The sequence below is a fragment of the Phyllobates terribilis genome, unplaced genomic scaffold (assembly GCF_046119375.1).
Source record: "Phyllobates terribilis strain yellow unplaced genomic scaffold, ASM4611937v1 Scaffold_8__6_contigs__length_399053987, whole genome shotgun sequence".
Lineage (NCBI taxonomy): Eukaryota > Metazoa > Chordata > Amphibia > Anura > Dendrobatidae > Phyllobates > Phyllobates terribilis.
In genome coordinates this window covers 57,781,451-57,793,688 of record NW_027362768.1, presented here as the reverse complement: position 1 = coordinate 57,793,688, position 12,238 = coordinate 57,781,451, and the positions used below count along the sequence as shown (strand labels likewise).

General features: G+C 41.3%; 1 protein-coding gene across 4 annotated transcripts in view; it reads right to left on the bottom strand.

Annotated features, from left to right (window-relative positions):
- Positions 1 to 12,238, bottom strand: part of ODR4 (odr-4 GPCR localization factor homolog) — a 92,683-nt gene that overhangs the window by 54,411 nt on the left and 26,034 nt on the right. For all 4 annotated transcript variants that reach the window (XM_073642982.1, XM_073642980.1, XM_073642983.1 and 1 more), the window contains exons 9-11: positions 8,119 to 8,184; positions 6,340 to 6,462; positions 2,788 to 2,872 (exon numbers count right to left, since the gene is read on the bottom strand). In XM_073642982.1, the coding sequence (XP_073499083.1) occupies positions 2,788 to 2,872; positions 6,340 to 6,462; positions 8,119 to 8,184 (274 nt within the window). The remainder of the gene's footprint in view (positions 1 to 2,787; positions 2,873 to 6,339; positions 6,463 to 8,118; positions 8,185 to 12,238) is intronic.

Below are 12,238 nucleotides of genomic sequence, written 5' to 3'. Positions count from 1 at the left end.
GACACTAGCATCCTCTGACTGGTGACAATGCTGTAGCTGTCACCTGTACACTATAGCTGACAACATGCTGCATCAGCCATTATCAGTGTTGGCACCAACTATCGCCGTTTAATCCCTTAGATGCTGCTGTCAATAGTGACTACAGAATCTAAATAGTTAAGAGTATGGGGACTCCCTCTTTAACCTCATTTTAACCTGAAATCTTGATTGTGTGGTCCTGATGTTTGCCATGTCAGTGCTAGAGTCTGCCGGCTATAGTGGCCTGTTCAGAAGTTATCAAAATTTAGGTTGGAAAAACAAACTTTTTCATTCCTGTCATTGCACTTAACATTCATTTCTGAAAAACACCTGAATTGTTAATGAACTACCTGAAAGCAATTTTCAATACGTTGAGGGGTGCAGTTTTTAAATGGTATCACTTTCGGGTTGTTTCCAATATATAGGACCCCAAAGTTACTTCAAAACTGAATAGATCACTAAAAAAAATAATTTTTGTAAATTTCCTTGAAAAACTAAAAAACAGCTGCTACATTTTTAAACCTTCTAAAATGCTAACAAAATAAACAACGCTTTACAAATGGTGCTGATGTAAGGCAGACATGAGGGAAAGGTTACTTATTAATGTTTTGTGTGGTATGACTAGCTGGCTTAAAACGATAACCAAAGTTTGAAAATTGCAATTTTTTTTTATTTTTTGTCAAATTTCTGTTATTTTTCTAAATAAACGCAAAACATATCAACCTAAATTTATCAGTATCCATAAAGTACAATATGTCATGAAAAAAACACAATCTCAAAATCACTGGGATCTGTTGAAGCATTCCAGAGTTATTACTACATAAAGTGAAAGTGGTCAGATTTTTAAAAAATTGTTCCAATCACTATGGGGTTAATGGGCATTTAAATCAGTTCATCCTCTTTTCTTAATTCAGGGACCCAGAAACAGTGAGTAATATGCTGCCATATCTTAGAAAAAAGCAGTCTCCTCCCTACCAGCCTACACCTTGCCTGCCGACACCCAGCTAGTCAGCTTAGATTAGCCTTACTTGGAGGAAGACACAGATCCGACTTTCAAGCCTCTATTTGTATATCACTTTTTTCTTGCAGAAACTAAACGCTCTCTCTGTTCTCCTTTAGGTTGGGTAACAGAGCTGGGTGGGCCACTGTTTTACCCCCCCAATCGACAGAGAGCACAGCCTATAGTTGTCAGTCTGCATCCCTCTCATTGGGATGGCAGGACTATTATACCTTGATGCAGTCAGCGATCAGGTACCTGAGGTCCTTTGCTTTTTGACTTCTGCTAGCTGCCTTCCAGAACATGGCGCATTGCATGGAGCAGAAGATGGATCCAGGACTCTCAGAAGCACAGGAGAAAGCCTCGTCAGGACAGTTAAAGATGTACCCTGTTTTGGTCCTGCGTTGTGCTGGATTTCCCTGCAGCCTCCTCTGCGACATCTTTATTGTGGGCTCGTAGTGTTTCATTGGTGGTCCAGCAGTGGCTTCAGTGTCCCCGGGTCTCGCCTTACAATGCGCACATCCCCGATCTCCCGGGCATTCCCTCCATATCGCTGGGCGTCCCCACAGTTTGGAGGCTGCACCGCTTTCATTACGGTGATTTTTTTTCATCTTTGTGATCCCTTTCATCAGGTGCAGCTCTGCGTGATGGCCTTCACCTGTCTCTCCCCTTCTGTAGGACAGAGTGGTCTTGTGTTTGGCACCCTCCTTTCTCCCTATCATCTTCTCGGCCTTTCACCTTAATAAGGAGATTGTTCTCCTTCCTTTAGGCACTTTGCCTCCCATCTCTCTGAGAAGTTCTTACACACTCTAATGTAGTCGGAGCTGTGCAGCTCTGTCTCTCACAGCTCCTTGCAGACATTTGGATGCCTTGTTGGTAATATCAGTATGCTCTTGCACAGGTCAGACCGCCTCTAGGACTATGATTGCTCACTGGTTTCAATCTGCCAATGTGGAAGGTTGAGCTAAGGTGCTCCTGTCGGGGTACAGCTCACTCCTCCTATGTGTTAGTAGCCTCTTGGGTTATATGCCTCCAGCCATCTATTTCATAGAGCCGCTACTTATCCTTCAGTCCACATCTGTGCAGAGCACCTTTGCGTCAATGGTTGCAAGTGTTAGCAGAAAGATACAGCAAGTATCTTGGGTGGTAACCTGAGGGATCGCGATCCTTCCTTCTGCAGTACTGATATTAATTTCTCTAAACAGGGACTATTTTAGGATGACTCGTTGTTTCTTTATCTCCCAATGAAGCAACCGAGAAAGGAGAATTTTTGGTATTCACCGTAAAATCTCTTTTTCATAGCCTTCATTGGGAGACACCGCACACTTCCTTGTTTGGGAGGTCTTGGTTTTGCTTCTCCTGCTGCTATTGCACTAACTGAATAGTTGGGTGTCGGCTTGGCAGGTGTAGGCTTTTGAGAAGGAGTCAACCTTCTCAAAAGGGGGCAGACAGACGGCCATATTTCTCATGCTTGGATCGCATTGCAATCCTCGGACTGACCGTAGGCTCTCCTGACCGGAGCATGACAGCTGCATAGAAATATGTCTCGCTCAGGTAGGGAAAGGTGCCAGGCCAGTCCGTGCACTGCGACGAGATCCTCGCACGTGAAATACGGCCATCTGTCAGCGCTCTAAGATGTGTTCTTTGTGTTAGCCTGCAGGTGGCAGCATATAACCCGCTGCTTCTGTGTCACCGAATGAAGGCTATGAGAAAACGATTTTACATTAAGTGTCAAAAATCCTCCTTTATTGATGGTAAATGTTGCTACTTACCATGTTGGGATCCATTAAGGATAACATCCTCAAACATTATTTCACAACGGTCCGAAATGGTATCGAGAAGATCTCTTTTTATTGCCTATAAAAAATTAAGAAATACAAGTTAGCAAAAACAAAAAAGTTCCAGTTAAGGTGACATTTTCTGCAAGTCTTTATTGGAAATTTATCTGTTAATTTACAAAGACACATATCTTTACGTGAAGGAAATTTTTAATATTTTTTTTTCTTGTTTACGTAAACATAAAACCAAATGAAAGAAAAAAAAACATTTCCATTGCAGAAAGGAAGAGACAACTCACTGCTATTGTCAATGTATTTCTGTTTGCTGCCTCTTCGATGGATTTAAATGAAGACCGTCACCTCCAAAATGCTAACTAAAAAGGTATATAGGGGACTAAAACCCTATAAAAATCATACCTGTCGTATTGCGATTAGTAGTTTAGATGTCAAAAAATATATATTTATCTTGTGTACAAATGATGGGGCTTTGATGCAAATTTGGCATGGTCATGGGCTCAGCGCAGCTTTACACTTCACCTCAATTTGCATACTGAGCACTTTGACATCGCACAAATGAACTCAATCAACGGCTCTACACCTTTGCACGGACGCTGCCGCTGTGCTCCGTGTCATTGCCGACTCCAAGTGTGGGCTCCTGTCTGTGGAAGCCATTTGGTGCTGTGCTGCAGACAAGAGCCAACGATGAGAGCTGGCAATAAGGTGCCTTTCATACGTCACTGTTTTGAGCATGTGTGGTGTCCGTTTCCACACGTACTGGAGACACGGACACGTATAGACCCATTCAAATCAATGGGTCTGTGCACATGAGACAGTGCGTTTCAACGGACCGTGTGTTCCACACGCTGACATGTCCGTTTTTTTTCTCGCAGCACAGGCACAAAACGTCCCACACTGATGACATCAGCGAGTCATTCTCCCCGACTCCTTGCTTTGAGTGGTCAGGTGGATTACAGCGGGGGACATCTTAGGACAGGTGAGTAAAAGGATTTTTTTCATTTTATTCTTATTTTTACATCAGGACACAGAGGAAACAGACTACTACTCTCAACATTGTCCCTTGCTCATGCTGATTGCAGCGCAAGCAGGGGACAATGATGAGGGCAGCATTCAGCACCTGGCGCTTAGGAACAGCGCTAACTGTACACGGATTCTTAAGCGCTGGTACGTGTGCTACTAATGCGGCATACGGTTGCCACAAGTATGCCACACAGGTGCACATGGACACATATCTCTGGTACTGTAAAAACCAGTAAATACCCGAACGTCTGAAAGACACCAAACACTGTGTGAGACAAATAGAAAAAACTGACAAGCAGCTCCTAACTAGTATGAATAGGTGCCAGCTAAGAAAACCGATATAAAAAATATATAGCTGCACTCTAGGTTGCTAGAATGATAAATTTAGACAATTGGAACTGCATTACTGCCATGAAAATAGATAAGTGCTACATAATGTACATATGGAATTTTGGTAAAATGGAACTGCAAAAATTTTGCTCTAGGAATATTTACAGTAGAAGGAAGGTACTTAGCACATAAATTGGCCAAAGTATATGAGCCCAACAGCTAACGTTAGTTTCAGAGACAAACCATACATGGCTGGGATATTACAGCCAGTGACTAATACATGCTGCCCACAGTTTGGGCACCATGTATCAGCTGACAGGTTCCCTTTAACTGAGTAGAAAGGCAAACTGAGCAATTTTTAAGTACACAGTGCAATATACAGTGGTTACGGAAAGTATTCAGACCCCTTTACATTTTTCACTCTTTGTTTCATTGCAGCCATTGGTAAATTCTAAAAAGTTCATTCTCATTAAAGTACACTCTGCACTCCATCTTGACTGAAAAAAACACAGAAATGTAGAAATTTTTGCAAATTTATTAAAAAAGAAAAAATGAAATATCACACGGTCATAAGTATTCAGACCCTTTGCTCAGTATTGAGTAGAAGCACCCTTTTGAGCTAGTACAGCCATGAGTCTTCTTAGGAATGATGCAACAAGTTTTTCACACCTGGATTTGGGGATCCTCTGCCATTCTCACTTGCAGATCCTCTCCAGTCCCGTCAGGTTGGATGGTGAACGTTGGAGGACAGCCATTTTCAGGTCTCTCCAGAGATGCTCAATAGGGTTTAGGTTAGGGCTCTGGCTGGGCCAGTCAAGAATGGTCACAGAGTTGTTCTGAAGCCACTCCTTTGTTATTTTAGCTGTGTGCTTAGGGTCATTGTCTTGTTGGAAGGTGAACCTTCGGCCAAGTCTGAGATCCAGAGCACTCTGGAAGACGTTTTCATCCAGGATATCTCTGTACTTGGCTGCATTCATGTTTCCTTCAATTGCAACCAGTCATCCTGTCCCTGCAGCTGAAAAACACCCCAATAGCATGATGCTGCCACCACCATGTTTCACTGTTGGGATTGTATTGGGCAGGTGATGAGCAGTGGCTGGTTTTCTCCACACATACCACTAAGAATTATCACCAAAAAGTTCTATCTTTGTCTCATCAGACCAGAGAATCTTATTTCTCATAGTCTGGAAGTCCTTCATGTGTTTTTGAGCAATCTCTATGCGGGCTTTCATATGTCTTGCAGAGGAGAGCCTTCCGTTGGGCCACTCTGCCATTAAGGCCCGACTGGTGGAGGGCTGCAGTAATAGTTGACTTTGTGAAACTTTATCCCATCTCCCTACTGCATCTCTGGAGCTCAGCCACAGTGATCTTGGGGTTCTTCTTTACCTCTCTCACCAAGGCTCTTCTCCCACGATTGCTCAGTTTGGCTGGACGGCCAGGTCTAGGAAGACTTCTGGTGGTCCCAAACTTCTTACATTTAAGATTTATGGAGGCCACAGTGCTCTTAGGAACCTTGAGTAATGCAGAATTTTTTTGTAACCTTGGCCAGATCTGTGCCCTGACACAATTCTGTCTCTGAGCTCCTTGGGCAGTTCCTTTGAGCTCATGATTCTCATTTGGTCTGACATGCACTGTGAGGTGTGAGGTCTTATATAGACAGGTGGGTGCCTTTCCAAATAAAGTCCTATCAGTTTAATTAAACACAGCTCGACTCCAATGAAGGAGTAGAATCATCTCAAGGAGGATCACAAGGAAATGGACAGCATGTGACTTAAATATGAGTGTCTGAGCAAAGGGTTTGAATACTTATGACCATGTGATATTTCAGTTTTTATTTTTTAACAAATTTGCAGAAATGTCTACATATCTGTTTTTTTCAGTCAAGATGAGGTGCAGAGTGTACTTTAATGAGAAAAAAAATGAACTTTTTAGAATTTACCAAGTGGCAGCAATGAAACAAAAAGTGAAAATATATTAAGAGGATAAAAAGTTTGATGAGAGGAGGAGTGCTTCTTTAATGGAGTGCTGGAAAGTGCCACCTAATTCTGGAACAGTGAAGACAAGTTCTCCGGTGTGATAGATTTTACTTTTTCTAGACATCTGAATGGATGGTGTTCAATCATCCACACGTATCTGACCATGTATTCTATGCGAGCTATTGAAGAAACCACATGGTACCTGTAGAGCATCTTTGACTTTTGGCTTGTTGGTGCTAACATGCCCTCTACATTTGACAACTCCTTGAATACTTAGAGAAGATTTGCAGGCTTGAACCAATGCCGTGGAACGATTAACAGAATTCTGCAGTGATTAAGAAACAAGCATCACAATATAAAAAAGACACAAGAAAACGTATACCACGTATGACACAAACCTATAAATTAGGATGTCTGAAAATGTTGCTATTCTTTAACTTAATGGCAATAATAGGATTTTACACGTGATGGGAACATGCTTGTAGAATTCCACTACTTGTGCATTTAGTGGCATAAATAACCATGTATACAAGCGGTCATACTGATGTCCAAAACTATCTCTGCACTAACCTGCAAAATGTGTCCCTTACTATCCCCGGTTTTATCTCATATCTTTTGGATTTTCTTATTATTGTTTGTCTTTTAAAGCACTCTTAAGTTTAGTGTGCTGTACACATGAAAAGCTGTGAACAGGGTTTACAGCACGCTACACACTAAATCCAGCAATACAAGACTGGTGCATACATACAGTGTTGGACTGCAGTGCCAAGGCCCACCAATAACATTGACTCCTGGGGTCCACTATTCTTCTATATGCAAATATTACATTATCCTCAGTCACACATGTATCTTTGCTTCATAAAATAATAAACTTGATAGTTGTTTAAATGAATGAGCAGATGCTTCCTTTGTCTGTACACAGTAAATCAAGTGTATTGTGTGAACCACTGCTGATATATGGAGGTGCGGGCCACTCCAGCACAGAAGCCCACTGGGGAATTCACCAGATTCCCCGTGGACCGGTCCTAGCCTGGGTACATATGAAGAGAGGGCCCTGTCCACAAGGGCTTACAATTTGCCAGGGAATTGGTAAGGCTATATGCCTACGACGCATCCCAGCCTGCCGCCCCGACGCTGTGGAGGATCCGCAGGCACATATGCAAATGAACAGTGCCTTTTTTATTTTTTTTTTACCTGCGGACTTTCCTCAGAGATTAGGTCCGGCATAAGTCCGCAGCTTCAAACCCGCAGCGGCTCCGGACCGTGGGCACACAGCCTAAGATTGCAGAAGATGAGGCTAGAACCTGCTCACATGCCAGTGAGGAGGCAGCAGGGTGATACTAGGTTGAAGGCTTGCTTATTTGAACAGGAGGGTTTTCAGGGTGGTTTTGAAGGCACCAAAGATGGAGGAGATGTCTGGTAAGGAGTAGAGAGACTATTGGAGGCTGAAGGGGAGAAATCTGGAGTGGACATAGGTGAATGTTAGTCACTAGGCAGAGCTAGGAGGCCATGCATTAGTATTTTTGCTGACTTATTGCAGTGTTTACTGCTTTTAATAAGACGTGTGAAGGAATGTTTTTTGCAGGAAGCATATGATTTTTTGCTCGCTTTTTATTCCTTTTTTTTCTTGTAAGATGAGAAGACCAAAAACAGCATTTTTGTGTTTTTTTTCCAGCATTCACCACGTGTGAGGGACAAGTTGTTACGGACAAGTGGGTACTAAATAGTTATTTTATAATATTTACAATTTTATATAAGTAATAGGAAAAGCTGGGGGGTATGGGTAGAATTTGTTTCTTAACGAGTTAACATGTTTTTGTTTTTTTGGTAATTCTCTGAGCCAATAGGGAACTTGAACACTAAGTGACTTGATAGCTGGAGCACTGGACATTCTCCTAATGATGGCACATGCATACATTCATCTATCTACCACATTCTGTAATTTAGGAGGGGATTGTTACTAGCACTGCAGGTTACTTACTGATGTTACAACAATGTTTGCAGACATGCTCTGAGGACTGGACTGTGCAACAAACCTGGATTTTTTCTATACAAAAAAAAAGTAACATAGATTAGATTAAATTCCTTCCTTTATCTATTTTTACATCTTATTTGAATCATTTTATGAAAGGAAAGCGAGCACGCCACAAAGTAGAATTTCTTGGACCTTAACAACATACAAATAACGTTCATTGAAAAACTACGGACCCAGTATAACAGAAAAACTTGATATAGGCAACTGTCATCTAATACTTATTTAGTGGCGTATGAACACTCAGGAAACTGCCATCTCAGAGCAAAAATACAAAAGGTAGATAAAGATGGTAAGACAACGTGAGAACAAATTAGGGACGTCCACATGAGATGTCATTTGCAAAGTAAATGTGAATTATATTAGAATTCTGTAGTGCTTTTTCCTATGGTATTACCACCACAAATTTTACCCCACTTGTTGAAATCGGGTTAATTGATGGTGAAAATTCACAGCACATATTGACACGCTGTAGCTTTAAAATGAGCACCGCATGTCAATTTTGGTGTTGACGTTTACTGACAGTACATGGATGACATTTGGTTAGATGTCATCCACAATGATGTTAAGCGTAATGATTTCACACTAGTAAAATCCACCCAATTTGACCATACCTATAACCTATTTACAAAGTTTATTAAAAATAAAGAATTATATGTCAAATCAGAGCATGTTTCAGTTGTAAGTCAATCTGTTAAGGTGTTGTCATTTCGCCTAAACAACAAATAGAATCATGGCCTTGCTGCCCACATCCCAAGTTAAAACGGCTTTTAGTCCCAATTCTTACGCTCTGTAACTTGCCACCCAGGCCTTTTGAGAGGATGAATTTCTCGTCAATGGTATTTAGCCAGCACTACAGGAATGACCATTATCCAGCGTATGGTGTATTCCCATCTCCAAGATCCTATCCTAATATGTAATACGTGTAATAATAATAATATTAGCAAATACCTCCAATTAGAAATGTAGTATAGTTCTCCTGATAACCTGTTGCTTACCCCATGTTAAGGCCATTATAGTAGTTTGGTATCCATGGTTATGACCACTCATATTGTGACAGTTATTAGTTAGTGGTCATAACATGGATACCTAAGCTACAGAAATGGCCTGCAAGTGAGGTAAAAGACATAGGTTATCAGGGGAACTATACTACATTTCTAACTGGAGGTATTTGCTAATATTATTATTACATCTACTACATATTGGGACAGAATCTTGAAGATGGGAATACCCCTTTAAGCCTTTACACAGTTTTCCAGATGGGAGAACGAAGGAGACAGAGACCCGTCCCAATTTCCGGTAATCTGTTCTGGAGCCTCTGCTACTGGAGACAGATTACACAAGAGGCAGTGGCCAGCAGGTTAGACAGAAGAGAGGTAACTAGTTGCCGGCACTATTGAGTAATTTTTCGGCTTTGCAGTTTTGCCAGTAATAGTATTTACATCAGATGAGAATAAGTTTATTGAAATAACAGGGACTATTTGGAGTTACGTCTTCTCAGTGTTGTGTAGCTGGGCATCTACTGACTCTGTGTCTCTCCCCACACTCATTACTGTCAGGGAGAGCACGATAAAGGAAGCATGTCTTATATGAATGGAAGCAAGAGTGTTCTCCTCCACTAAGCAAGCAGACAAAGGGACATAACATTCCAGAATAAAGCTTTTATTTGAGAAAATTTGTATGTAGGTATAATATGAGAAAACACAGCTGTTACTCACCCTCCCCAGGTCGCTGCAGTCTGTGAATAAAGACCAGAGCAGCTGTGAGCCGGCACTGAACCTGGGGAGGGTGAGTAATTTTACTAAATAAAACGTTTATTATTATTATTATCTTACAAAAAAGTTTATCCTGGAAAAATTCTTTAAAAGGATAAGTTGAAACAAAGAGAGTATACTACACAAATGTATAATTGTACAATTTGTATTCAGGCTAAACTGTGTTCTCTGAGCTAAACCCAGTATTCTCATCTTGCACATGTATGGCATATCCAGAGGCTAGGCCAGAAATGTACAGTAGATGTGGGTCCAACCAAAGAGACCGGCACCTTTCTTGAGAATGGCACTCTGACATTGTCAGCAGGTGGTGGAAACGCCTATTCATTTTTATGGCAATTGCAACCACCTCTTCACTGACAGCAGCACGTAACGGGCCCCATATTAGAGACAGATGCAGGTCTCATTGGAGACACTCACATCTACTATACATTTATGGCATATTCTTGGATATGGTATATATCACAAAAAGGTCTTTCCTGCTTTGTAAATTTTCATCTGTAGCAAAGTCTAAATTCTGAGAAGTATTTGGCATGGGTTATCAGACTTTATATTTAAAAGAAACCTGTCAGAATGATCATCCCTACTAAGCTGAGTAAGACGATACCTTGATATCTGCCATGTGCTGACTTATTCCAGAGAAATCCAAATTCTTATATATAAATGAGGTGTTAAGATCTCAGGGCGGGACAGAGATCTTCCCAAGAGTCTGCCTCCAGAGATTATTTTAATGCAATGCCTATATATGTAAACGGATGACCTTGCTGTATGTGTGAGGTCAGTCTCCATTCATGAAAGCCCAGGCACGCGCACTTGCCGCGCAGTGTCCTACCCTTCTATGAGGACTGGCTAATAGTGATGAGCGAGTATGTTCTGTTAACCCTTTCGCCGAGTATGCTCGGGCCGAGCTCCAAGTATTTACAGCTGCTTGGTGATATGTTTGAATCGCTCCCATGTGCATGTTTCGGCGCGTTGGGGTGGACGCGTGGCCCTTCTGTGAGCTCCCACACTCTATGGTCCTTTATTTCTTGTGGTTAGTTGAATGCATAACTACCTGGCGATTATTTAATGCACCTACCACTATAGACTAGGACTAATTTCCTGGACACCTTAACCTCCATACATGTACATTTATCTGGACCTTAATACTGCTGTGTGGGTCACTCAATGTTAGTGCACATGGCCACTGAGCCATTGTGGTTTTTACAGAACGGACCCCGTTGGTCCTATATTACGATGAATTTTTTATAGTGCATGTATCTGCACCATTTCTGTCAATCATTTGTATTGCATTTTGCATTTTACATGGATATAATAAAATTTGTCTTTTTTATTGAGAAATATATTTTGGGTGTTTGATCGCTATGTTCGTCTATGAATTTATATTGGTGGCGATTTAACCTCGCTAGTATCCTTAGGTGTGAATCATTCTGCGTTATCTAACATTAATATGCACCAGTTGAGAAGTATAGGTGGTAATAAATCAGCTGAGGGGAGCTACGAAAGATGAAGATAAAAAAAAAAGTGAATTTAGAAAAATGCATGGTGCCTACAGTGAAACATGGTGGTGGCAGTGTCCGCATGTGAGGCTGCATGAGTGTTGCTGGTGTCAGGAAGCTATATTTCATTAATGGTATCATAATTCACAGACTGCTCTATATTGAAATAGAAGATACTACCATCACTCTGTGCCCTTGGCAGATGTGACAGTGATTCAATTGCCAAGTAGGTCTCCAGATTTGCACCCAATCGAACAGGTATGAGCAATTCTGAAGAGACAAGTTGGGCATCAGTCTCCATCCAGCATCCAGGCTCTAATAGAGGTCGTTCTTAAAGAATGGAAAAAAATAAATGTTGCAATATGTCGCCAATGTTCATTCCATGGCTAGAAGACTTGGTGATGTCCTGAAAAATCACAGAGGTCATACAAAATACTAGATTTAATAGTTTTTGATGTGGGGTGTATTCATTTTTGTAACAACTAATATGAGAAAAACTAGGGTCACACAACTGTATTTTCTCTCATCCAAGAGAATCAGGCTGATTATGTTAATCATACTCTGATCAAACTTTGATAAGAGTTTGATCAAAGTGTGATCTGATTTTCTCGGATATGGAGAAAATGGAAAAAAAAATTCTCTATTCAATCAGTCCATGAAAATCGGACCACCCCGGGATTCAGAGTGTGGTCCATTTTTTTCACAGACCCATTTATTTGCACATGCGATCCAAATATTGGATGCAAGTCGAGCATGATTGGACATGTGCACGACCCCAGAGAATAACATTGGTCCAAG